This window comes from Neopelma chrysocephalum, unplaced genomic scaffold (genome assembly GCF_003984885.1).
Source record: "Neopelma chrysocephalum unplaced genomic scaffold, ASM398488v2 Primary Assembly neopelma1_96687, whole genome shotgun sequence".
NCBI lineage: Eukaryota > Metazoa > Chordata > Aves > Passeriformes > Pipridae > Neopelma > Neopelma chrysocephalum.
In genome coordinates, this window is record NW_020925332.1 from 433352 (window position 1) to 458263 (window position 24912).

General features: G+C 61.2%; 4 protein-coding genes across 8 annotated transcripts in view; 3 read left to right on the top strand and 1 right to left on the bottom strand.

Moving 5' to 3' along the window:
* The first annotated feature begins 2338 nt into the window (after positions 1 to 2338).
* Positions 2339 to 4259, top strand: EXOSC5 (exosome component 5). The gene is made up of 6 exons (XM_027709090.1): positions 2339 to 2460; positions 2753 to 2866; positions 3570 to 3691; positions 3784 to 3924; positions 3996 to 4085; positions 4167 to 4259. Exons 1-6 carry the CDS (start codon positions 2358 to 2360, stop codon positions 4257 to 4259), a joined length of 663 nt encoding a protein of 220 aa, XP_027564891.1. The 5' UTR covers positions 2339 to 2357.
* Positions 4260 to 5098: 839 nt separating this feature from the next.
* EMC4 (ER membrane protein complex subunit 4) lies at positions 5099 to 6830 on the top strand. The gene is made up of 5 exons (XM_027709091.1): positions 5099 to 5198; positions 5290 to 5389; positions 5836 to 5989; positions 6471 to 6631; positions 6754 to 6830. The coding sequence occupies exons 1-5, from the start codon at positions 5122 to 5124 to the stop codon at positions 6787 to 6789; spliced, it is 528 nt and encodes a 175-aa protein (XP_027564892.1). The 5' UTR covers positions 5099 to 5121; the 3' UTR covers positions 6790 to 6830.
* Positions 6831 to 9253: 2423 nt separating this feature from the next.
* Positions 9254 to 10112, bottom strand: TOMM5 (translocase of outer mitochondrial membrane 5). Its single transcript, XM_027709093.1, has 2 exons — positions 9909 to 10112; positions 9254 to 9677 (listed from the first exon to the last, which is right to left on the bottom strand). The coding sequence occupies exons 1-2, from the start codon at positions 10027 to 10029 to the stop codon at positions 9643 to 9645; spliced, it is 156 nt and encodes a 51-aa protein (XP_027564894.1). The 5' UTR covers positions 10030 to 10112; the 3' UTR covers positions 9254 to 9642.
* Positions 10113 to 16401: 6289 nt separating this feature from the next.
* FRMPD1 (FERM and PDZ domain containing 1) overlaps positions 16402 to 24912 on the top strand; it is a 28336-nt gene continuing 19825 nt past the window's right edge. For 2 of the 5 annotated variants that reach the window (XM_027709082.1, XM_027709086.1), the window contains exons 1-4: positions 16417 to 16497; positions 22978 to 23128; positions 23734 to 23838; positions 24590 to 24747. In XM_027709082.1, coding sequence (XP_027564883.1) covers positions 23738 to 23838; positions 24590 to 24747 — 259 coding nt within the window. In that variant the 5' untranslated portion in view covers positions 16417 to 16497; positions 22978 to 23128; positions 23734 to 23737. Of the gene's footprint in view, positions 16498 to 22316; positions 22342 to 22977; positions 23129 to 23733; positions 23839 to 24589; positions 24748 to 24912 lie in introns of those variants that run through there. The other 3 variants (XM_027709083.1, XM_027709084.1, XM_027709085.1) reach the window with 3 other exon arrangements.

The following is a 24912-nucleotide window of genomic DNA, read 5'->3' on the forward strand; positions in this document are numbered from 1 at the left end:
TCCTGGAGGGTATCCTGGAGGGTGTCCTGGAGGGTGTCCTGGAGGGTTGTCCTGGAGGGTGTCCTGGGCACTGCGTCCTCCCCGCCCCGGGACAGCCTCTGACCACGGTCCCGTCCCCCCGCGCAGTGCCCGGCACCCTTGGGAAGCGCCACAGAACCGTCAGGGTCGGAAGAGCCCTTCGGGACCGCCGAGTGCCCCCGCCCGGCCCGGCCCGGCCCCGGTGGCCGCGATGGGCCCGGCCCCGTCCCGGGCGCTGCCCGAGCCGCCGCGGCGGGCGAGCCGGGCCACGCAGACCGAGTGGGACTGCCCGGTGTGTCACCGCGTCAGCTGCGACAGCCTGGCCGTGCCCTGCGGGCACGAGTTCTGCCTGGGCTGCCTCCTGCGGGGCGCGGCCGCCGACCCCGCCTGCCCCCGCTGCCGCAGCCCCGTCATCGCCGCCCGCTTCTCCGTGCTGGGCGACGCCGATTTCCTGCAGTGCATCCTCTGCCCGCCGTGGCGCTCGCCGGGGGCCAGGAGGGCTCAGTTCCGCCTGGTCGAGACCTACCCCCGGAGCCCCCCGAGCCCCCCGGCCGGGCCCCCGCGGGCGCTGCCGGCCGAGCTCTGGGCGGAGCTGCTGCACGGGCAGGAGGATCTGCTGGAGCCGGTGCGGCCGTGGCTGCGGCACAGCCTGGAGGCGATCCACGGCCCGCGATGGTGGGAGGCCCGCGAGGTGGAGAGCATCGCCCTCTCCGCCCTCTGCATCTACGGCCCCGACCGGAACGCGCTGGCCCAGATGCTGCAGAACTACCTGGGGGAATACACGGCCCCGCTGGTGCACGGGCTGGTCCACGTCACCCTGAGCCAGTGCGGCGAGGCCTGGCGGCTGCGGCGCTCCCAACCTGCCAGGGGCCGCGGCGGGAGCTCCGCGTCCGGCTCCAGCAGCTCCTCCTCGCCAGGGGGGACACCCACCCACAGCCTGGGGGGCACCCACAGCCCGGGAGGGACCCCCACCCACAGCCCGGGGGGGACACCCGCTGCCAGCCCGGGGGGCACCCACAGCCCAGGCGGGACCCCCACCCACAGCCCGGGGGACACCCCCACGCACAGCCCGGGCGGGACCCCCACCCACAGCCCGGGGGGGACCCCCACCCACAGCCTGGGGGGCACCCACAGCCCGGGGGGGACCCCCACCCACAGCCCAGGGGGGACCCCCAGGCCCAGCCAGGCCGACACTTGTGAGCCCGTGGGGTCGGGCCTGGAGGACCAGCTCAGCACATCAGAGGCCCCCCCCGGGAGTCCCAGCCACCCCCTGTGTGTGTCCGTCCCTGCCGAGCAGGAGCAGCCCCAGGACATGGCCCGGGAGCCCACGGAGGCTCCAGGTCCCTCCACTCCCGACCAGGACAGGGGCCATGAGCGCCGGCAGCGCCGGCAGCACCAGCAGCACCGGCGCCCCCGAAAGAGGAAGGCCCGTGGCCGCCACGGTTCCTCGCAGCCCAGGAGGAGGAAAAAGAGAAGGAAATAAATTTCCTTGACACAGTCTCCGAGTGCTGCTTCCTCCCCCTTCTCCTCAGGACCTTTTCCCATTTTTGAGGCTCCCACACCCCCAGTGCCCCGACACCACCTCCCAGGGAAATCCTGAGTGGAGCTGTGGTGATGCCAAAGCTCTCGTGGGCAGAAAGATTCTTGTGTCTCATTTTGCCAGCTGAGATTCCCATCCCCTTTCAGATCCCTTTGGTCAATTCATTGCTGACATATCTTCATTTCCATGATGGGAAGTCATCAGTCCTTTCCAAGTAAGGACCTGGGAATGGTGCAGGAGCCTCCAGGAGGGCAGAGAAACCTGAACACCCAAGGCTGATGTCCTCAGCTCTCCCCCAGGAGGAAGCAGCCTCTTGCCCGGGTGTGGGGTTTTTAAGGATGGCCTGGGCAGCTGCCCAGACGTGGGATGTGGATTGGGACAGGGAAGAAGGCAGGCACAGGCTGGCAGTGGGAGAAAGTTTGGGTTGGGAAGGGCTTGGGGGCTGCATCCCCAGATGGGTCACGGCGTTGAAGAGGAGCAGCTGCAGGAGGGAGAGGGAGGTTTAGCACTGTCCTTCAGCCCCATCCAGGCCACCGGGGACGGGGAGGTGGATCTTCTGCTGCCGGTGGGCTCCACATCCCCGGGAATCACCTTGTTATTGCCCGGGGGGTGCCGCACGTTCACACAAACGCGGAGGGTAACGGGGGATGCCGCTCGCAGATTCCCGCCTTGTCCCCATGTCCCGCCCCTTCCGGCCCTCGGGGCTGTGAGGGCCTCCCCTGATTGGCTGCTGGCCCGCGACACGGAAGCGGAAGCGGCGGAGGAAGAGGAGGAGGAGGAGGAGGAGGAAGAGAAGAAGATGGAGGCGGTGTCGGAGCCGGGCGGGCAGTGCCGCCTGCGGCCCTTCTCCTGCGAGCAGGGGCTGCTGTCGCGGCCCGACGGCTCGGCCGCCTTCCTGCAGGGTCTGTGGGGCCGAACCCCCGGGGCTGCCCCTCCCGGGGCTCTCCTTCCTGGGGGGTCTGTGGGGCCACATTCCCGGGGGCCCCTTTTCCCCTTCCCAGCTCTTCCCGCGGGGTCTTCCCCCCTTCCCGGGGCTGCCCGTCCTGCAGGCTCTGGGGGCTCTGCTCCCCGGGGCTCCCCTTCCTGGGTTTCCCTACGTCCCCTTCCAGCCCTCCGCGGCTCCCCTTGGGGGTTCCCCTCCCCATCCCATCTCCCCCCATCCCTTCCCTTCCATCCCGCCCTCCTTGTCCGCAGGTGACACCTCAGTCCTGGCCGGGCTCTACGGCCCCGCCGAGGCGAAGCTCAGCAAGGAGCTGCCGGACCGGGCGGCGCTGGAGGTGCTGCTGCGCCCCAAGGTGGGGCTGCCAGGTGGGACCCCCGGCCCTCCCCCGGAACAGGGAGCCGAGGTGTTGGAGTTATTTACAGCTCTTCATTTACAGTTTGCTGGGCAGCAAATCCCCAAATACAGCAGAGTGAGCTCTAGAACTTGTTACTGTTTATACAGTGTTAAACATTCTAGCAAACAAAGGCATTAATGTTCGTTGGCTATAGGGTACATAGTTCTTTTGTTAATTACTATTCTGTTGGTTAATGACTCTCTCTCCTCTCATGCTGGTTGGTCCCATGCTCAGTCTTTCTCCTCCTTTGGGTCGGGGTGTTTCTCGGGTTGGTGGTCACAGCCTGCCCCTGCTAGAACCACCCTGAATCCAGTGGGAGCTGATTCAGCCCAGGTGCTGAATTGCCTTTATTAGTTCCTTTCTTATCTCAGGGGTTCTGCCAGATGTCCTTGTGGCCCATAAACTCTGTGTTTCCACTGCCAGTGGAAATCCTTCCTCCCAAGCTGTGATACCCTCCCCCAGGGCTGAGATCATTGGGATGTGTCCAGCCCTGAACCCTTAACACAGCAGTTCCACCAACCGGGAATCTGTGTTTCCATCACCTGGACATCACTCAGAGCTCGTGGGCTGCTCTCTGATCCATGGGTTTAATCTCGGTTCTGGAGGCTAGAAAGCACAGATTGACCATCAGAGCACAGCCTTTCTCAGGGGTGTGTGCGTGCTGTGGTTTGCAGGGGTGCTGGAGCGGAGCCGGGAGCAGCAGCTGCGCCAGACGTGCGAGGCCGTGGTGCTGGGGGTGCTGCACCCGCGCACGGCCATCACCCTGGTGCTGCAGGTGCTCAGCGACGCTGGATCCGTATCCTTTGTCTGGGGGAACGGCTCAGAGCGGCGGGTTTGGGGTGGGGGGGCCGGGGCTGCGCTGTGCCCCTTGACTGCGACCCCCTTCAGCTGCTGTCGTGCTGCCTGAACGCCGCCTGCATGGGGCTGCTGGACGCGGGGCTGCCCCTCTCCTCCCTCTTCTGCGGCGTCACCTGCGCCCTCGGCCCCGACGGTGCCATCACCCTCGACCCCACGGCGCGGCAGGAGCAGGTGAGCCCCGGGAGAGGGGTGCCCGGCCCCGCCTGTGCCCCCCGAGCTCCCCTGACCCTCTGGTCCCACAGGAGGCCCGGGCCGTGCTCACCTTCGCCATCGACAGCAGGGAGAGGAAGGTGCTGATGGCCACCACCAAGGGCAGCTGCTCCGTGGAGGAGGTGAGGGACCCTAGGGTTTTGGGGGTGTGGGAGCCCCTGAGGGGGAGCCCGGCCCCCATCCCGCCCTTGTTTCCCCCTCAGATGCAGCAGTGCCTGGTCACGGCCCAGCGAGCCGCAGACACCATCTTCCAGTTCTACCGCGACTCCCTGCGCCGCAGGTACTCCAAGTCCTGACCCCACGCTCAGTAAAGGACCTTTCTGTATCTGCCGTGCCTCTCGACTCCATCCCGCGCCACAGGGGCCCCCCAGAGTGGGGGGCACGCAGGGACGTGCCCAGGACATGTGTCCTGAGCCCCCCAGAGTGGGGGACGTGCCTGGGAACGCCTGTCCTGACGCAGCCCCCAAAGCGGGGCCCACACGGGGACACGGCTGGGACACGCGTTGTGCCGGGACACGGGACAGGCGGCGCCGGTGCCGCTCAGAGCCGGGACACCCAACATGGCGGCGCCGGTGGGTGCCAGGCCGTGACCTTCCCATCATGGCGGCACCGCGGAGGGACGGATCGATCCTTCGTGGGCGGGGCTTGCGGCGCCGCGGCCAATAGAGCGGTCGGGAGGGATCACGTGGTTGGGAAACACCACGCAGGGCGGGGGGGGGGCGGGGGGGCTCACCGGGCGGGGGGGGGGGGCGGGAGGTGGGATTGGGGGGGGAAAGGGGATGATAACAGGGTGGAGTAGGGGGATGGGGGGGGGTGCAATAACGGGGAGTTTTGGGCGTAATAAGGATGACAGTGGAGGATTAGCGGGAGGATATGGCGGTAGTAAGAAGAGACAGTGAGGGATGTGAGATGCAGTAAGTGTTACCGATGTGGGCCATAACGGGGCGTAACGCGGGGTTGGAAATGATGTCAAACGGCGTTGCCATGAGGGCGTGCCAAGGCTCCGCTTAGAAAAACAATAATAAAAAATAAACCCATGAGAAAAGCCCACAAAAAAAAAAAAATCAAAACACGAAATACGGGTGACTCCCCGGGGGTGCCCCGCGTGGCCGCCCACGTGACTCCGCACACGTGACCGCGGCACACGTGACTGCGGCCATGGCGGCGGCGGCGGCGGCGGTGCGGGGTCGCCGCTTCAAGTGGTCGCTGGACCTGGGGGCGGCCCCGGGGGGCCGGTGAGGGCCGGGGGGACCGGGGGGGACGCGGGGGGGACGGGGGGATGTCGGGGGGCCGGCACCCCCGCTCACCCCCGCCCTGTGCCCGCAGGCCCCGCGGCGCCGCCGAGGGCCGCGGCCCGCTCGGGTTCGCCGACCGGCAGCTGGGGGAGGGCGGCGTCCACGAGAGCGACAAGATCCTCATGGAGAAGGTGGGACGGGGGGCAGCCCTTGGGACCTCCTGCGGGGCGTCCCGGCTCGGGGGGGGGCCCCCCAATCCCGCCCTCCCCGGGGAGTGGCCCCGCTGTGTCCCCGCTCCCCGGGGCCCTCACGGGGGGTGCTCCCTGTCCCGTGGGGAGCGGTCTCTGCCCGGGTCCCCCCCACATCCCGGTCCCCCCCCCCCCGCCCCAGATTTCCCGTGGGGGGTGGTCCCTACCCCAGCTCCCCCCATATCCCGGCTCCCCCGTGGGAGGGGGTCTCTCTGTGTCCCTCCATGGGGGTGGTTCCCTCGGCGCCCCAAATTCCTCGTCCCCCGCGGGGGATGGTCCCTGCCCTGGGTCTCCTCGCACCCAAGGGGGTTGGTCCCTGGTGTCCCCCCCACTCCCCGAGGCGGTGTCCCCGCGGGTCCCCCAGCTCCCCGTCCCCCCTGTCGTTGCAGCGCTGCTGGGACGTGGCGCTGGCGCCGCTGAAGCAGATCCCCATGAACCTGTTCATCATGTACATGGCTGGGAACACCATCTCCATCTTCCCGGCCATGATGGTCTGCATGATGGGCTGGCGCCCACTCCAGGCCCTCATGTCCCTGTCTGCCAGTGAGTACAGCCCCCACGGTGGGGGTGACGGGCCCTGGGAGGACCCACGGACACCATGGGGCCGTTGGGGGCACACGGACACCCCTGGCCCCTGGGAGTCCCCAAGGCCACCACACAGACACACAGCCCCTGGGGCTTCACACTGACACCCGCTGGTGTCCCCAGGCCCCAGAGCCCCCCAGGTGTCCCCCATAGGTCTGTGCGCCCCTGGGTGTCCACACAGACACCCACAGCCTCTTGGATGTCCTCCCCAGCCCCCCAGGTGTCTCCCACAGCCCCCCCCCCGACCCCTGGGTGTCCCCACGGTCCCCTGAGTGTCCTCCACAGCCCCCTCACAGTCACCCCCATGTCAGTCCCACCCAGCCCCCCAGCACTCCCCCGGCAGCTGCCCACCCCTCATAGCCCCCGATAGCCCCCCATGCCAGCTCAGCAGCCTGGGGGTCCCTGACAGACCCCCCCCTGACCCCCTCTGTCCCCCCAGCCCTGAAGGCCCTGGAGAGCTCGAGCCGGCGGGCGCTGCAGGGGCTCGTGTTCCTGGTGGGCAACGGGCTGGGGCTGGCACTGGCCCTCTACAAGTGCCAGGCCATGGGGCTGCTGCCCACCCGCCCCTCGGACTGGCTGGCCTTCGTCACCCCCCCGCAGGTGGGCACGGGGTCCCCCGGGGGTGGGGGGCCTGGGGATCCCCCAGGGAAAGGGGTCCTGGGCCCCCCAGGGCTCCTGGGGTCCCCCCACTCACCCCCTTCCTCTCTCCCTTCTCTTGGCAGCGAATGGAGTTCACTGGTGGGGGCCTGATCCTGTGACCCCCCCCAACTCCCACCCACCAATAAAGGCGATGGCAGGATGTGACGTTGTTTTTGGGGGGAATTCAGAGGGTTTGAGGTGCCCAAGGAGGCGTTGGGATGGGGCAAAGCAAAAGGTGTTTGTGGGGCTGTGCTGGGGACCACACTGGGAGCACCATGAGTGCACTGGGGGAGCTCTGGAGGCTGGGCTGGGAGTGCCCTGGGAACCTCGGGACTGTACTGGGAGTGCACTGGAACTGCACCTGGAGCCCCAGGAGCCATGTCTGGGGACATACTGGGAACCCTGGAAGTGTACTTGAGGCCTTGTGGCCCATACTGGGATCATACATGGGAGAACGGCAGCCCGAGGCTGGCTCTGTACTGGGAACACTGGGGATCATATCAGGACCTTGGTTTAAGTGTAGGTTGTGCTGGTGTTGTACTGGGAGTGTAGGGGCCATGCTGGGATCCTACTTGAAGAGCTGTGGCTCAGACTGGCATTTTACTGGCAGCACTGGTGCTCTACTGGAATCACTGGACCCATACAGCAATGGTGGTGGGCGAGCCAGGGCAGCACACTGCTGTTTTCTGCCCCATTTCACCACATTACTCTGCCTTTTCCCCAATTTCCCTGGTTTTCTTCCAGCTTCTTACCCCTTTGTGCCCCATTTTCCCCCCTTTCCCTTGTTTTTTCATGCATTTTTTCCCCATTTTTGCAATAACTTCTTCCACTATTGCTCCCAGTAGAGCCCAGACCTTCCAGTATGGCCCAGTGCTCTGTCCCGGGCTGCAACTACGATCCAGGACTCCGTGGTAATTCTATAGGGACCAGAGTCCAATCCTAGTAAATCCCAGTCTCCCCAGTGACACCACAGCCGTGCTGGGGGGCCTGAGGTGGGGTGGGGGCTCCTTTCCCTATGGCCTCACCTCCCCACAGAGTCATTTGGGTTGGAAAAGACCCCCAAGATTGAGTCTCCCCTGTGCCCCATCCCCACCTCGTCCCCCAGCCCAGAGCACTGAGTGCCATGGCCAGGCCTTCCTGGGACACCTCCAGGGCTGGGCACTCCAAACCTCCCTGGGCAGCCCCTGACCACCCTTTCCAGGGAGAAATTCCTCCTCCTGGCCAACCTGAGCCTCCCCTGGCACAGCTGGAGGCCGTTCCCTCTCCTCCTGTCCCTTGTTCCCTGGGAGCAGAGCCCGACCCCCCCCGGCTCCCCCCTCCTGTCAGGGGGTTGCAGAGCCAGAAGGTCCCCCCTGAGCCTCCTTTTCTCCAGGCTGAGCCCCCCCCAGCTCCCTCAGCCCCTTCCCAGCTCCATTCCCTTCCCTGGACATGCTCCAGCCCCTCCATGTCCTTCCTGAACTGAGTGACCAGACCTGGACACGGGACAGTTTCTCCTGGAGCTTTCTGTGTCTTCCCAGGTGCAGAGGCTGCCTGGCCCAGCCACGTCTCCCTCAGGACACCACACAGTAATGGCAGGACAAGGGTCTCCTTCCCCCTGTACGTTCCCTGTTCCCTAAAGTTTTGGGAAGGCCCACACCCCTCCTCTTGGAGCTCCATGTGTTGAGCACCCAGCACAGGAGTGGAGGAATCACAGAGCTGCCGAGGGGGACAATGTGACAGAGAGCCCACCATGGAAAGAGCCCCCCATCAGCAAACCCAATGCCCTGTAAGAGCAGGACACCCAAACTTGAGGTGAAAGTGGGAAGAATTAGTGAAGAGATGCCTGCCTAGTGCTGGGAGCACAGGAATTGTGATGGCAGGATAATTTCAGAAAATGCCAAGGCACGGCAGCAGCTGCTCTGAGAGTGCCTGGAGATCCCATGTGGACACAGTCACGTGCTGGATGTGGGAACACCTTTGTTCTCCATCTTTTCCCTGGAATGGGCTCACACCAAGTCCAGCAGAGTCCGATAGAGTCAGGACTGTCCCCAGCACCAGGACCTGGACCATGGGATGGAGGTCCCTGGGCCAGAGCAGACAGAAAATTCCACTACTAAGAGCCAAGAGGGGGAAAAGCCTCTTCCTCCTGGGTTCAGCAGCCATCAGGTCACCCCAGAATAGGCACCTACAGCACAACCTGAGCTCAATAACACCCCTGATTTCATTCCCACTGGAATCCAGAGCCACTCACGGGTGGCTACTCCCCTGGGTGCAGTGGGCACTCAAGGCTCCAGGTAGGAAATGTCCAAGTGACTTGGTTACACTCCCAAGCCTGAACTGCCCTTCCAACACCCCCTGGGGACAGGCACTCAGGACTGTGACCCGAGGAACAGACCCCCGAGGTTCTGGTGCCAGGGGGAGCTGCCACAGGCCAGGCTGCCCTTCCCCCTTGGATTGCTCTGCCCCACCTGGAAAACACGGCCCCACCTGGACACCCTTGTTCCTCCTCTGCACAGGAGGAGTGGGTGAACTCCAGGCACAGCCAGGGATATAATCCCACACCACCCCCGTGGTTATTGTAATCCCGGCGTGACCAGGGCTCGGTGACACAACTGCTCTCCCGTTTATTTGAAACAAACTGCCCTGGGCTGGGCTCGGCGGGGACTGGGTGTGACACAGGACGGGGTGCGGGGGGCAGGCACGGCACAGCCGGTCCCGGAGCTGTGTCCCTGCCAGCACGGGACACGTCCCGCTGGACGGGGACGGGCTCTGCTCGCGCTGCACGGGGAACGTTCGGCACGAAGCGCTGCTGGGTCACGGCAGGGCCCCCTCTGCGCCCGGGATTCACCCGCGGGGACAACAGGCACCTTCCTCTCCTCGGACCGCGCGGCCGCGCCCGCTGGACGGGACATCCTGGGAGCACCGGGCTGTCCGTGTCCCTCCGGCACCGCCTCCGGCCCGGGGGGAGCAGCTGCGGGGCCGGGTCCGCGGGGTCAGATACTGTCCAGCTTCTTCAGGATGAACGGCGCTGGGGAGGGAAACAGACGGGACACAGCCCGGGTCAGGAGGGGGCGCGGGGACATCCCGGGGCCGGGACACCCCGGGGGGCGCGGGGACATCCCGGAGCCGGGACACCGCGGGGGCGCGGGGACATCCCGGGGCCGGGACACCCCGGGGGCGCGGGGACATCCCGGGGCCGGGACACCCCGGGGGCGCGGGGACATCCCGGTCCCGTGCCCGTCCCGTCCCGGTCACTCACTGATCCGCAGCAGCGCCACGTAGATGAGGAAGTTGCGGACGGAGGAGAGCACGTCGCGGCGCATCTTCCGCCGCAGCTCCTCCGGGTCCATCTTGGGCCCGAGCCCCTCGATGCGGAACATCCCGGACCCCGAATCCCGAATCCCCAAATCCCCGAACCCCGGCACGGCCACGCGCCGCGGAAACACGTGACCGGGGGCGGCCGCGCGTGCGCACGGGGTGCGGTGACGCCGCTTCCGCCCGGGCCGCACCACGTGGAGTCTGGCGCGGGGGGGGCCGGGCACGGGGGATCCCGATCCTGGGGGGTCCCGGAGGTCCTGGGGGATCCCGGGGGGTCCCGATCCCGGGGGATCCCGGAGGGTTCCGGTCCCAAAGGGTCCCGATCCCGGGGGGGTCCGATCCCGGGGGATCCCGATCCCGGGGGTCCCGGGGGTTCCGATCCCGGAGGATCCCGATCCCGGGGGTCCCGGGGGATCCCGATCCCGGGGGTTCCGATCCCGGAGGGTCCCGATCCCGGGGGATCCCGATCCCGGAGGTCCCGGAGCGCTTGGGGGATCCCGGAGCCCCCAGGGCTGGGAAACCTGAACTAGGGAAGTGCCTCCTTAGGAGAGGAGCTGCTTCGGTGGTTGATCTTTGTAGCCTTCAATCCTGGGGAAAGGCTGGAGCAGGTGACACAGGGACGTGTCCGGGTGGGTCTGGAGTGTCTCCAGACAGGGAGACTCCTCACCCTCCCTGAGCAGCCGTTCCAGGCTCTGCCGCCTCTGTGGAAAGAAGTCCTGCCTCATGGCGGAGTGTGTTGTGTTTGAGTTTATGGCCATTGCCCCACGTCCTGTCAGTGGGCACCGCCAAGGAGAGCGTGGGACCATCCCCTGACAGCCCTTGGGGGCGTTGGTGTGGGTTGGGGGGATCCCCTCTCAGCCTTCTCCTCTCCAGACTAACCGGGCCCGGCTCCCACCATCTGCTCACCGGGGAGATGCTCCACACCCCTCATCACCAGATGGGCAAACGCTGACGTTAATTGTGCCCTTTTTGGGGAGTTGGAGCCGGTCCAGGCCAGCAGCTCCCCCGGGGAACTGCACACACCGGCCCCCCCGCTGTCCACAAAAACGGGATTCGTGACCTGCTGTGCAACAAGGCAACAATTACACGTTCGAGAGACACTGAGCGTTTATTTCGGCACTGAGCGAGCCCTGGGTGCTCGGGGTGTTCTGTGCTCAGTCCTTCTCTTTTTTTTGGGGGGGGGGGGTGATGTTGTGGGTCAGGATCTGCTCCTGCTGGAGTCACCTTGTGCCCAGTGGGAGCTGATTCAGCCCGGTTGCTCAGTTGTCATTATTAGTTTTCTCCTCATCTCTGGGGTTCTGTCAGATGTCCTTGTGGCCCATAAACTCTGTGTTCCCTGTCAGTGGAAATCCTTCCTCCCAAGCTGTGATACCCTCCCCCAGGGCTGAGATCATTGGGATGTGTCCAGCCCTAAACCCTTAACGAGGCAATTCCACTAACCAGGAATCTGTGTTTCCTACACCTGGACATCACTCGGAGCTCGTGGGCTGCTCTCTGGTCCGTGGATTAAATCTCCTCCCTGGAGGCATGAAATTTACAAAGATCAAACGTTAAAACCCATCCTTTCTTAAGCGAATTTTTACACACTCCACATCTTGCAGTGCTCAGAGCACCAGGAATGCTGCCCGAGGTGAACACTGTGGGTGCCTGGAGAGGGGCAGGGGGGCAGGCAGAGCCTCGTGGCTCCCACCACCACCCCACAACACTCCTGGGCTTCAGAGCCCTCCAGATAATAAAAAAAGGGAATTCCTCCCAGCTAAGCTGCCCGTGGCCTGAGGCAGAGGCAATTACAGAGCAGCTGCTCTCATTGTGCTGGTGATTACAGGGCTAATTGAGCACTCCTGGCTCGGGGCCCTCCCTGACTCGGAGCCCAGTGGCCGAGGAGAAGGGTTCCCAAACCTCCCACACCCGGCACAGTCACAGGACGTTCAATCCCTGTCCCTGCTGCAAACAAAGGGAGCCTGTCCTGCTCTCACAAGGTGTGGGGCTGCCCTCCCGAGAGCTTTCCAGGGGAAAACAAGCACAGCTGCCCGAATCCCCTGCTGACATAAACTCCTGCCTCTGCCAGGTCCAGGAAACCTCATCAGTCACTCGAGGTTCCATTCTGCAGAGCGGCTCTCTCCGGCCTGGGCTGGCAGGAGCAGATTGGCAGGTCCTGATTCCACCTTGGCAGAGAAACAAGGAGTTCCTTCCTGCGTTCCATGAGCCTTGGTGCTCCCGGCCCTGCAGAAGCAGCAGCAGGGCTGTTTCCCCAGGCACTGCTCAAGGGGACATGAAGGAAGGTGGGCATGTCCAGCAAAGCCGAGCCAAACACGACCAAATGTTGAGAGGACACTGGAACAGGGGGGAGACAGCAGGTCAGGGAGCAGCACAGGTGAGGGCTCTGCCGGGACACAGACTGGGAAGTTGTTGCCACAACAACTGGAGCCCGTTGTCCTCATCCCTGTTTGAGAAACATTTCCCGTGGGAGATGTTACCACTGGAGAGGTGGAGGCTTCGGGTGCAGAGTGATTGTTGAGGTACAGAAGGCTTTGACTTGGGGTTTTGACGATGCCCTGAGCTGTCCTTGGAACGTTTGTGTCGGTTTTCCAGAATTCCCTCAAACCTCCAAAGTGCAAAGCCTGGACAGTTCATAGCAATTCTTTAGTTCCGTTCAGTGCCATAATTACAGGAGCGTTTTGCTTTCTGTTCCCTGGAGCTACAGGCAGATCATGAGCCGCTGGCCAGGCCCTTCCTCGAGGTGTCTCAGCAGAACTTGGCACGACACTGTGTGGGAAACACCTGTGTGTGGCAGGTAACAGCACGAAAAGCTGAGAAAAAGTGCAGAGGTTGCCTAAAGGGACACCTGGATCTGCCAAGTGGTTATGGAACAGTGGTGTGAGGAGAGGCCAAACTCCACGGGTAGCTGGAGAGAAGCAGTGGGACCTCCTGGGGCGAGGCCAGGAGTTCCTCTTTGTCAGCTGTAGTGTGTAATGCCCAGGTAATACCAGTGTGAAAGTGTCAGAAACACCAAACTGGACACAGACAAAAAAACACCAAGCACAAAGCAATGGGGGAAAAGTAGTTCTAAGTCTGTTGTTCCCTTGGGAGGGATGGACAAAGGGAGTACAAAGACTGGGGGAAGGGTCTAGGGATGGGAAAGGGGATTGCCAGGGTACAGGAATGCTGTGGCCGGTGCTGGGGGAGGAGGCAGCCAAACAGCCCTGTGTGAGATCACTGCTGCTGGAATATCAACCCACAGCTGGTTTGGCCGTGGGGTCACATCCCCCCTGACAGGCCTCAGGTCACCCAGGTGAATGGGCTGAGTTCCCCAGTACGGGGGGGGGGGTGGTGTGGGTGCATCTTCTGGGTGTGATGCCTTTGGCAGCTCCCTGTCATTGTTCAAAAGCAGTTTCAGCTTTTTCTGCCTGAGAGAAGGTCGGCAAGTGACAGAGAATAAAGACTTGCTTTGGTGTCCATACCAACCTCCACATACTGGCCAGTTCAGGTCCAAGGTGCATTTCAGGGACCAAGGGCAGGCACGGCCTGGCTGCCTCCTCACCCCGAGGGCAAAACCGACGTGAAACTTTGGTTCTGTCTGCTCCTTGCTATTGCTGTGGGTGGGTGGAATCTTTCTGGAAAACTGCAGGATTTGGGTGCAAAGGAGCTCCACCGTGGCCGGGACGGAGCCTGCAGGTGCCAGAGGCAGGGCTGGGGGTGGGAGTGCAGAGCAGGGGCTGGTGGGCAGGGCTGCCCTGGCACCTGAGCCAGGACATGCTGGTGGACACTCAGACTCCTGTCCCCACAGGTTCTCCCACTCCACGGAGGTCTGGCACCGGGGTAGGACAGAGCTGGTGCAGAGGGCAGGCAGGAAATAGCACTCAGAAATCACAGCTGCCCTAATCACCCTTTCTGAGACCTCAGGCATGTTTCTAAGGGAAAGGAACTCACCACAGTGGATTGATCCTCCTCGGTAAAAACCTTCTGTGGGGTGGCCCTTCACACGCTGCCCTGTGGCGTTTCTCCAGGGCTGCTCCCGCATGGTGGGGGTTGCTCATCCCCCAGCTGAGCAGACAGAATTGCCTCCCCCTGGCAGAGGCAGCACCAGCCTGGCCTGGCCCCCTCTGCATCCACCGGTGAGGTCTGGAGGAGCGCCAGGAACGTCCACTCCTGGAAGTGCATCAGGATGTTTCTCACGGATGCACGGCCAAGGCGTTCCGGAGGCCCTGGGAAAGCCTGGCAGAGGCGCTGGGGAGAGGCCAGGTAGGGATTGCTGGAGCCTTGGTGGCACATGCCACGCTGGCCTCCTCCCCCCCTCGCTGGGGTCAGTGCTGATCCCCCACTGATGTGCACAGGGGCTGTCCCAGAGCCTGCCCCAGGAGCTCCAGCCTGTCCTCCCGCAGTGCCCCGGAGCCGGGCGGGCTGTGCCGAGGTCGGGGACCCTCACACAGCACCAGGAGGGGGTTCCTGGCTGGCTGGTGCCTCCCTGGCAGTGCCCGGGCACAGCACAGGCCCTGAGTCACTCCCTGCTGGGCTCTGGTGCCCGGGGCTGTGTCTGCCCAGCCCTGGCAGCTGTAGGCTCAGAGAGGGGCTGACTGATCCTCTAAGTTTAGTTTTTCTGCTGTGAAATGTGAAGGGGTTTCATCCTGCATGAGATCTTAACCGTATCTCTTCAAAGATTTTCTGGGTCCTTAATCCTGACCATCCCAGAGCCATTATCTGGATCACAGGACATGGAGGTGGGTGGGTTCACAGGGTCAGCTCACGACTGGGACAAGCTCCCAGAGGTTTCATCCTCCACAGTCACGGCTTGGTGTACTAACAGCCACAAGTAGCTCCAAAATGTTTCCCGGGACAGGAGGCTTTCACAAGTCGTCTGTGACATGATCCAAACGTGAGCAATGACAAATGCTGTTCAGAGACAAAATGTCCCGTAGCTTCCTGGAGAATTGTTTCCCAGGCTTCTGGGACTGAGAATAATCAAAGATAACAAAAACTACTTGCTTGGTTCCCCCTCACGTGGGTCCAAATCTCACATGTTTGGCAGGCCAGTGTGGAGCTCTGATGTGTCTTGTTAGTGGCTACCACTCTTCATCCCCAGGAAGGAGAGCTGGAGCTATATTTCTTTTTTAATTAAGCTTCTGCTTCCTGTGTGGATTGCTTTGAAAACGTCACCCAGGGGCAACGGGGGAAGGGAGATGCGACGACGCAAGTTGCCCAGGGAAGATGCGTGAGTCAGCAACTGATGCAAAGCCTTTTTCTGGCCACTGTTTAATGATGTATTAATTTCAGACGTCAGGCCCCAAGCTCATTATTTTGTCGGTTTCAGTGACCACAGGGTAGGACTGAACAGTGCCAGGCAAGCGTGGCTCCTACATCAGAGGGGAAGAAAAATAACCCTGTTTTCTGTGGGTGAGCTGTTCTGGGGAGAGGAACAGTCCTGGAAAAGGGTCACAGAGAGCAGCCCAGGCAGTGGAGAACCCGCAGTGCAGAAATGCTGCGAGGGACTGGAGGGGTGAAGCCGGGGAGGCACAAACCAGAGCGGATCGATGCCTTTCCGTGGGCGAGTCCGTGTGTCCTGCCCAGCCCTGCGCTAAAAGCAGCGCTGCGGCGGCCGAGGAGCGGGTCAGACACCGGGCAGGGCACCTTCACAGCAAGGGCAGGGGCCGGGGAAGGAGGGGGAGGAGGATGCGGGTTCCCGCGTCCCCAGTGCCGGGCAGGATCCTGCCGTCGGTGTCCTTGGCACCACCGAGCCCTCTGCGCTGTGTTTCGTGGTGGACGCGGCTCTGCACCCCCGGGGGGACACAGAATGGGAAACCCAAACAACACCTGCCCTGCCCGCTCCCACCATCCTGCCCCGGCCCCGGGCGAGCCCAGGGGAACAGAGGCGGCTGGGAGCACAAACTAGGGACTCAGAGGAAGTTATGTCCCTTCCAGGGCTGTCCCAGGAGAGACTCACCCCGCAATCCAGGTGTGAAACCTGTCGAAAAGGGGCCAACACCTGCTCACCCTTGGGACCATCGACGCGGGACACACCGCGGGGCGCAGGGAAAGAGCATTTCGGGATTGCACAAGGGTTGTTGCAGGAGGCCTGGGGGAGGAACCGAATGCGGGGAAATGTGGGCATCGATGGGGTTTGGTGAGAACAAACGTGGGGAGACCGAGGGGGGAGGCAGCAGAAGGGCCGGGGCACAGGGTCAGCATTCCTGTCGGGATGCTCGTCCGGCAGCGCCCGGCGCTGAGTCAGGGCCGTCTGTCCTGCCCCTCCTCCAGCCCCACTCCCAGCGCTGTCTCGAGGGGGAGTCTGTCTGTCCGGCGGGGTCGTGTGTGTCCGTGGGGCAGCGCCCGGACCGACCCCCGGTGCCGGCCCAGCCGGACCATCCGGACGATCCGGGCAGGTGCGGGTGCGGGTCTCCAGGGGCGGGACCGCCCGGGGTGCGGGGTCCCGGGGGCGGGGTTCGGGGGCGGGTCCCGGGGCGGGGTCCCGGGGCCGTTGCCGATGAGATGCCGGCGCTGCCCCGGTGGCGGCCGCGCTCCGCTCCCGGCAGCAGGTAACGGGATCGCTGGGGGGTCAGCGCGGGGTCCCCCCGCCCTCCGAGGAGCGGGGTGGTCGCGGGGCTTTCCCAGGGGGTCGGGTCCCGCCGGTGCCGCCGGTGCGCGGAGCGGGGCCGGCCCGGTCCGCGCCGTCGGTCCGGGCTGCGGGAGCTGCCGCCGCCCGTCCCGCTCCCACGGGATATCTCTGGCGCGGGGTCCGTGCGCCTCTCTCCGCCTTGGGGCGATGGTTCAGCGGTTTCTGCCCGATTTTGCCCCGAACGCGCGGGCGACTTTCCTTTTCGGTGCGGGGGAGCCGCGCGCCTGCACGCCGCTTCCCCCCCTCGACAACAAAACAAGCGAGCAAAACCCCCCCAGAGCGCTCAGCTGTGGGATTCACAGCCAGTGATTTTGGCTTCTTAGCCTTAATGGCGAAAATATCGTGTGAGAGGCTCGGTCCGAGCTGGAGCGGGCGGGAGGCAGAGTCGCTTTGACGTGCGGGTGTCACCGTGAGCACCTCCGTCCCCGCGGGGCAGCTCCGAAGGACAGCGGGCAGGGCAGGGCAGCACCTCACCTCGCGGGCGGTGGGGATCTGCGCCGCTCCCCAAAGCGCCCGGGTTTGCCCCGTCCGTGTGTGCTCGCGTGGCTCCCCAGCCGCTGCGAACGCACCTTCCTCCTCCCGCCCGGGTGACCTGCTCCGGGTGTGCTCGCTCATCTCCACCTCCCGGGCGTTTTTCTGGCACTCTCACAGCCTGTCTGTTGCTCCCTGTTGCAGGGGAGTTTGCCACAGCTGTGGGAAAAAAACGAAGTATTTGCTTCCAGCCAGGTTTGGGTGAGACTTAACTTGCTGGTGGGATGTGTGAGGTAAGGCTGGGTGTCTAAAGAGGCTGTAAGATGGGAAACGTTAGGAACCCCATTAGTCATGGAGGTCTTGTCCCAGAAGAGCAGGCTTGCTGGCCCAGGAGAATCTGCAGAATTAGAGGTGGAAATGACAGTAATGCTGGATAGGAAGCTCCCAGTGAACCATTTCCTTCACTTTAGCCCTTTTAGTGGTGCTGTTCCCACTCCCGTACAGGGTTCTCTATAGCAAGGCAGAGAGGCAGATGTTCAGAGAGCTGTTGTACAACCTGAGAAAAATCCAAGCTGGAAAAGAAAAGAATTCTGGATGTCTGCTGGCAGCATTCGATTTTCCCTGCATAAGCTCCAGCTGACATTGCCTAGAGAGGCACCCCACCCTTATCCCATTCCCCTGTCTGTGAATTGGTCCGTGCAGCTCTGGCAAGACTGATGAGAAGCCTCTGGGGCCAGGCAGGGTGGGAAGGCCAAGGCAAAGACACGTGTGAGTGATGGCAGGACACAGCAAAGCAAACTGTGCCCAGCCCTGTGGCCTCTCTGCCTCCCTGGTTCAGCCATGGGGAGCAGGCAAATGGCACCTTTCCACATGTGGTGCCATCCTGCCTTTTACTGATCCTGAGTTTCACTCCTCTAAGCTTTAGTAGATTGCCCTCTGAATTTTTGCTGAGCAATGTGCTGGCAAACAGTGCCTTGATGCTGCTCAGTGCTCCGGGCTCTGTCCTTGTGGAAAGCAGATGTTTTTAAAGCTGGAGAGAACCTCTGGGGCTCTTGTGAAATGTCTCTGTATGTGGCACGACATTCTTGAACCAGTATTTTTTCAGTGCATATGTTTTCCTTTTTGTTCTGTTCTTCCTTTCTTGGCATTTGCCGAAAGGCCAAGCCAAAGCTGTTCCCCAGCCCTTGTGCTGAGTAAAATCCAAGACACACATAGAGATCACCTGTACAGACAGGTGTGGAGGAACCTGTTGTGGTGCCAGCCCTGGTCTTGAGTTTTCTGCTGTGCAAACAGTCCCAGGAAGGCACTGGCAACACTCCAGAGTGCTGAACTCCACGGGCACGTTGGTTGGTTCCAGACCTGCACCAGGACACAGAGGTCAGGGACAATGTGTGAAGGTCTGCACAGAATCTTTTTTTTCTTTTTTTTTTTTGCCCTGCTGTGCAATTTGCCAGTGGCAGGCAAGTGTTTCTTAGGGGGCGAGCTGCTTGGTTCCCTGGTGTTGTGCCAACAGGGGCTGGGGAGGAGGATCCAGCCACGGGCTCGCAGGCAGCTCTTTTCTTCACCCTGAAAAGGAGTTGCAAGTCAGGAGAGCAGAGGGAAACATTCCTTCTCTGCTGGCAGTTCTTGTCCTGGGAGACGGAGCTGAAGGGAGGAAAGTCTTCGTGCACTTCCACAGGGGTCTATTTTTAGGAGTGAAAGCTATTCAGGAGGGAAGTATTGATTTTCCTCCTTTCCACCTTGAACGTTCTGTTTATCATTTCCTTTGGTTTGTGTGTAATGCACCATGCACAGAGCTATTCTTGCCTCTCCCCTCGTGCCCCCGAGCCCGTCAAGGATGTATGGCCTTTGCTGAAACCATTTTTATTTGGCGCCTGAATTCTTTGCATGCTCTGCCCAGAATTTCGTATTTTTAAAACTAGTTCTGCTCTTTTGGAGCCAGACTGTGTCTGTGTAAAACCTTGCCACTGCCAGCTGAGAGAGGAAGACGGGGATGTGCAGGTACAGAACAGAATCTCTCCTGCCTTCCCTGGGTTGACAAGTGCTGAATTCTCCTGCAGGTTGTTTTTGACTTAGAGCAGCTGGAAAGTATTCTGGTTAGTGGGCATATTTTTGTTTGTTTGGGTTTGTTTTGGGTTTTGTTTTCTTGTTTGTTTTCTTTTCTTTCATTTTTTTTTGTTTTTCCTGACGGTATCTGTCTGTAGGTAAAAACCTGGGTTTCCCATGGTGTTAAAAGGCAACTGTGCTTTTTTTTGGTTTTGTTTTGTTTTGTTTGTTTGTTTTTGTTTGTTTTTGTTTGTTTGTTTTTTGTTTGTTTGTTTTTTGTTTGTTTGGGGTTTTTTTTGGGTTATTGTTTGTTTGTTTGTGTGTTTGTTTTTTTCTGAGGTGTGGCACTGGTGGATGCTCTTTGCCTGGTATTACGTAGAAGTGCTGAACATCACAGGCTCCTGGCACAGCACAGGTTCTCCTTCTGAGCCAGGGGAGGTCGGAGGAGCTGCTCACACACCCGTTGGTGCTGAAGTGGCTCCTCCTGGGGCCCCGGGGGTGACCAGACGGCCGCTGACACGAGAGCCCGGGGGATAAACTGGGCTGCACAGATCCCAATCCCATTAGTGACGTCTGGCAGTGTCACACGGTGTCACCCGGTGCCGTGGGGCTGCTCCCTGCGTGGCTGTGAGGGGTAGGGGACTGTGACACACAGGGGTGCCCGTGGGGAGGGCCCTGCTCAGGACCCTCCGTGGGCAGCAGGATGAGCCCCAGCTGGGCTGGGACCCTCCTACAGCAGCAGTGTGTGTGTGGCAGCCACGTGAGAGCAGCTCCTCTCCTCAAAAACCAGCCAAACACCTCAGGCTGACGGGACGGGACGGCCACAGTGGCTTTTTGCACTTTTCTTTTCTCAATTTTTGTTTTTGCAAGGACTGTGTGTGTTATCTGTGTGTGCACAGCCAGCGTGGTGGGAGTGCAGGGTGCCACAGGAGCTTTAACCCTGGTTCTTGGCTCAGCTGTGTCTCCAAGAACATCCTTAGAGGTGCTGTGTGGGAAATGGGTGGGTTCCTGTTCCATCCTCGTGCCTTGTCCGAGCTGGCTGACCTTCAAAATCTTTGCTGCAGAGGTGCCTGGTTGTGCCAGAAGTGTCTTCTGGTGCAGCTCAGAGCCACAAGCTTGGTTTTCTTCTGCCTGCCAGGGACGTGCTCAGGCTGTGGTGGTGTCCTGGCAGGAGCAGCAGCTGGAGGAGCAGAACCACCCCTGGCACCCTCAGCTCCCTGCCCTGAGCTGGCTGTGACTGATCCCCTCTGGCTGGGTGAGAACCTGCTGTTCTCCTGGACCTGCACCTGCCTGGCAGGTGGCTCCAGGGACAAGCACAGCTGGGGTGTCCTGGGCAGGGGCCAGCCCTGCTGCACCTCTCAGCTGTGCAGTGTGAGGGTGCGTCACCAGGTACACAGGAGACGCAATCATAGAACCACAGCACAGTTGGGGTTGGAAAGGACCTTTAAAGGTCAACTAATCCACCCCCTGCCATGGGCAGGGACACCTTCCACTAGCCCAGATTGCTCCAGGCCCCATCCAGCCTGACCTTGAGCACTTCCAGGGATGGGGCAGCCACAGCTTCTCTGGGCAGCCTGTGCCAGGGCCTCCCCACCCTCACTGTGAAATGTTTTTTGCTTGCATCTTGTCTGAATCTGCCTTCTTTTAGTTTAAAGCCATCATCCCTTGTTCTGTCACTACAGGCCATGCTAAAAAAATCTCTCTCCATCTTTCTTATGAGCCCCTTGAGGCACTGGAAGGGGCTCTAAGGTCTCCCTAAGGTTCTCTTCTCCAGGCTCAACAACCCCAACCCTCTCAGCCTTCCCTTGTAGCAGAGCTGCTCCAGCCCTGTGGTTGTCTTTGTGACCCTCCTCTGGACCTGCTCCCACAGCTCCCTGTCCTTCTGCTGTTGCCCAGGGCTGGAGCAGCTCTGCAGGGGGGTCTCCCCTGAGGGGGCAGAGGGGCAGAATCCCCCTTGCCCTGCTGCCCACGATCCCTGTGGGATCAGCCCAGGGCACGGGGGGTTTCTGGGCTGGGCCATGTCCAGCACCCCCGAGTCCTTCTCCCAGGGCTGCTCTCGATGCCTGGCTGCTCCTTCCATGGCACTTGGACAGGAGCTTCCAGGAGCCCAGAGGAGTGAGGGTGACCTCACTTACAGGTGGACAGTGTCCACAGTTTTACAGCAGCTTATGCCCACTTCTGATCACACAGTTCTGTGTCAGGAAACCTGCTGGTCCCCACTGCTGCTCCTGCTGCCACGTTCTGGTGGCAGCCAACGCTTTAAACCAAAGATGTGGCGTCGAAAGTACCGGCAAAACTTTGCCCCTCCGAAAAGTTCGGTTCGATGAATTAAGACTTTTCCGTGAAAATTGGAAGTGTTCTCCTTGCAAGGGGGTTTGTTTTTTTCCCTGCTGGCCAGGTCTGTGCTGTGCATGTCCCGACACACCTGCTGGTTGTGCTGCCCTGTGCCTGCACACCCCGAGGTGGGCCCTGGCCTTCGGGTCTGTGCTGCTCCTGAAAAGCCAGAACCACCAGCCCGGGTTCCCTCCGAGACAAGCTCTCTGAAAGGGTCGGTTGGTTGTGAGAATAAACCCCTGTCGAGTCACAGCTCCCTCTGGCAGACCTGAAGGATCTGTGCATCGGGATCCCAGCCCAAGCTGCTTAGTGATGTGCTCAAGGGCTCAGAAATAGCTGCACCAGGGCAGCTGGGAGCGGGACCTGGGCTGGAGCTGCCGTGGGACATCCTGGAACGGGGAGAGGTGCCAGCTGTGGTGTCAGAACAGCACGGGAAACAAAGCTGCTCCTGGTCCTGTGCACTGTTTTGTGGAAATAGTTCCTGCTCAAACTGCCTCTCCTAAGGCACCTGTTGTTTGGCTCAAACATTCCCGTTTACTGAAAGCACAGCGTGGGGTTTTTTTCCTCAATATTCCATTTGTCTTTTAGGCTTTTCCTCCTTGTCCTGCAGGTTAAGAGGCTTTCTCTGGAAACTGTGTTTTGTGAAGCCCAGACAGAGAAGTCTGTCCTTCCTGCAGGGCAGCAGAGGGAGGGGGAAGGGGTTAGAGGTGGAGCTGTCCATGGAGGTGGTGAGGAGGTGGCAGAGGAGGATTGTTTTCTCAATCAGCACATCAGCAGCTGGAGCTTCCAGGCATCCAGGCAGGGAGCTCTGGGAGGAAGGAGCTGCTGCAGGCACGACCTTCCCCGTGGCTCAGAGGGAACATCAAGTGTCTGAGGGGAGTGGGAAATCCACCTTGTGCTGCTGAGGAGAGAGGTGAGGTCCAAGCCAGCAGTGCTGCTGCTGCACGGGTGTTATGGATGATGACACCCCACAGCTCAGAGGGGACACACCGAGCAGGGACTGTGTCTGCTCAGGACACATCCCCTGTGTGTGTTCCAGGCTGCAGAACTGCTGTGCTTCTGCTCCTTCTGTGGTCGCTTCCCAGCCACCCTCTGGAAAGGGGTCGGATTTCCCACCCTACAAGCTCTGACTTCCCCTGAAAACACAGCTGGATCACAAGGGTCGCTGTTCTGGATTTGGAGATGCTTCTCAGGGGCAGATACAGGAGCAGTGTGGCTGAAGGAGCAGTTTGAATTGTGTAATGTAAGAAAGAAAGCCCAGAGAGTGCCCAGTGCAAGAGCTGCTGAAGGGCTGAATTTCCTCCGTGTTTTCTGCCCGTGGCTGCACAGGCAGGGAGCAAAACGGGCGCGAGTGGCTCCTTGGGAGGGAGAGAAAAGTTGGCAAACGTGGGTCCTGCCCTCCCTTCCTTGTTAGAAAACGTGACCTGGGGGAGCACCGTGCCCTGGGAGAGTCCAGTTTCTGTCGAGACAAAATGTTTTTTCCTCGTTTCTCTGAGCTTCCAGCTATCTTTGCTGTTCAGAAATTAACTTACTGATATTTCTGCTACAGCAGAGGCTCTGCCATGGACCAGCAGCCCGCTGTGCCAGTGTGACTGAGCATGTCCCCGAGGTGCAGGACTTCCAGTGCCAGGAGAAGACACGAGGGAGGAGCTCGGGACGTGCAGATCTCTCAAGGCTGACCAGGAGACACAGTGTGAAAGGTGGGTATAACAGAGAAACACAAAGAGCTGATAATCTTCACGACTTCTGGCGGGTGCAGGCATATTCTGTTTCATTTTGTGTTCGGTTCACCCTCAGCCCACAGTTTTTCCCAGGGTCTGAGCTCAGCAGTGGCACGTGGCTGCAGAGGCTTCCTGTGCCCTGGAATGGTGTTGGAGTGTGCAGTTTGCATTTGCAAATGTCAAACCAGTTTTCTGATCCAACAGCAGGCTCGTGGTCTGGCAGGCTCAGTTTGGGGGCTGAAAGCCCACCTAGCCTTTGCATCTCCCAGAGAAGATCCTGGATCCACGAAATCCGTGGAAAAGGAACGCAGAGGTTGCTGGGTCACTGTCTGCCACGGGAGGGTAACTCACAGTGGGTTACTCAGGACTCACAGACATCCAAAAGCACCAGGCAGGGGAGGCTGGGTGGGCAGGGGGTCACAGTGACTGTCACGGCAGGTTATCCCCTGTCACAGCTCATGGTCTTCCCAAGGCTTTTTATTACAAAAGAGTCGTGAATTGGTGTTGGCAACTCTGAACTGGTGTCCAGAAGATTCCCTCAGTCTTTTGTCTTTCTGTTTTCCTGTGATTTCTGTCACTTTCAGGTAAATGGAAGATTTGGAGACTAACCTAATCCAGACACGAAAAGCATGTAGAATAGAGCAAATGGTGGCAAAATGGCTTCATCGCTCTCGGGACAGTGCACCCAGGTAAGTGTGGGCTTTGTGAAAGGAATCTCTGTGATCACCTTCCATCAGGGACAGCCCAGGGCTGTTCCCCATGAGCAGGGGCTGGCACAGGCTGCAGATCACACTCATTGCTCCTGTTGTTCTTGGGAAATATGCGTGCAGTAGTTCCCTAGAAAAAGGAAAACAACAGTGGTTTTGAGCCATCCATTGGTTTCCAGGGACAGATGTCCCTGCTTTCCTCCATCGTGGTTTTGTGAGGGAGAAACACAGGTTGCTCCATGCAAAACGTGCTGCTCTTGGAGGGGGGGGTCCTGCTTGTCTTTGCCTCTTACCAAGGGCCCACGTTTTTGGGCAAGACTGGATTGCATTGACCAGGGATCCTGGGCCATGGCTGCTTTCCTTCCCTGAGGTCTGGGAATCAGCATTGAGCTGATCCCAGCAGAGGCTGAGGGCTGGACATCCTCTCGCTGCCTCGCTGGGAGAAGGTGCTGCTGTTACCTGTGGGTGGAGGCAGTGGAGCTCTCTCTCCGTGTGACCCTGGGCTGGGATGACCGAGCAGTTGTGGTTGCAGTCCCTCGGGTGTCCTCAGCTCTCTCCAGACCCTGGGGAGTCGCTGCTGGCTGTGGGAGAAGGAGCTGAGGACCCCGGGAGTGCTGTCCTTGCTGTGCAGCGCCGTGTCCCACGGAGAGCAGGGATGTGTGTGTGTGTCCGGACCCCTCGGACAGGGTGTCTCTGGCTGTATCTTGTGCGGGTGTGGGTTCTGATCCCGCAGGGGCAGCGTGTCGGCGATGGACAGCGCCGGGGACAGCGCCGTGCCCCCCGCCAGCCAGGCCAAGCTCACCGTCACCGTGTACAAGGACCTGGTCCTGCAGCACTACGGCTTTGAGATCTGCCCCAGCCTGCCCCTGACCATCGCCTCTGTCACTGCGGGTGAGCGCCGGGAGGAGGGTGAGAACCGGGAGCAGGGTGAGCCCCAGGAGGAGGGTGAGCTCCGGGAGGAGGGTGAGCCCCAGGAGGAGGGTGAGCTCCGGGAGGAGGGTGAGCTCCAGAGGAGGGTGAGCTCCGGGAGGAGGGTGAGAACCGGGAGGAGGGTGA

What these genes read in the sequence shown, in the direction of transcription:
- EXOSC5 (XM_027709090.1), top strand. Translation starts at nt 2,358, where the DNA reads ATGGAGGCGGTGTCGGAGCCGGGCGGGCAGTGCCGCCTGCGGCCCTTC. An exon ending in CCACGGCGCGGCAGGAGCAG is followed by an intron (nt 3,925 to 3,995) that starts GTGAGCCCCGGG and finishes CTGGTCCCACAG; the next exon opens with GAGGCCCGGGCCGTGCTCAC. An exon ending in GCAGCTGCTCCGTGGAGGAG is followed by an intron (nt 4,086 to 4,166) that starts GTGAGGGACCCT and finishes TTTCCCCCTCAG; the next exon opens with ATGCAGCAGTGCCTGGTCAC.
- TOMM5 (XM_027709093.1), bottom strand. Translation starts at nt 10,029, where the DNA reads ATGTTCCGCATCGAGGGGCTCGGGCCCAAGATGGACCCGGAGGAGCTG. An exon ending in CGTGGCGCTGCTGCGGATCA is followed by an intron (nt 9,678 to 9,908) that starts GTGAGTGACCGG and finishes TTCCCTCCCCAG; the next exon opens with CGCCGTTCATCCTGAAGAAG.
- EMC4 (XM_027709091.1), top strand. Translation starts at nt 5,122, where the DNA reads ATGGCGGCGGCGGCGGCGGCGGTGCGGGGTCGCCGCTTCAAGTGGTCG. An exon ending in ACAAGATCCTCATGGAGAAG is followed by an intron (nt 5,390 to 5,835) that starts GTGGGACGGGGG and finishes CTGTCGTTGCAG; the next exon opens with CGCTGCTGGGACGTGGCGCT. An exon ending in CCTTCGTCACCCCCCCGCAG is followed by an intron (nt 6,632 to 6,753) that starts GTGGGCACGGGG and finishes TTCTCTTGGCAG; the next exon opens with CGAATGGAGTTCACTGGTGG.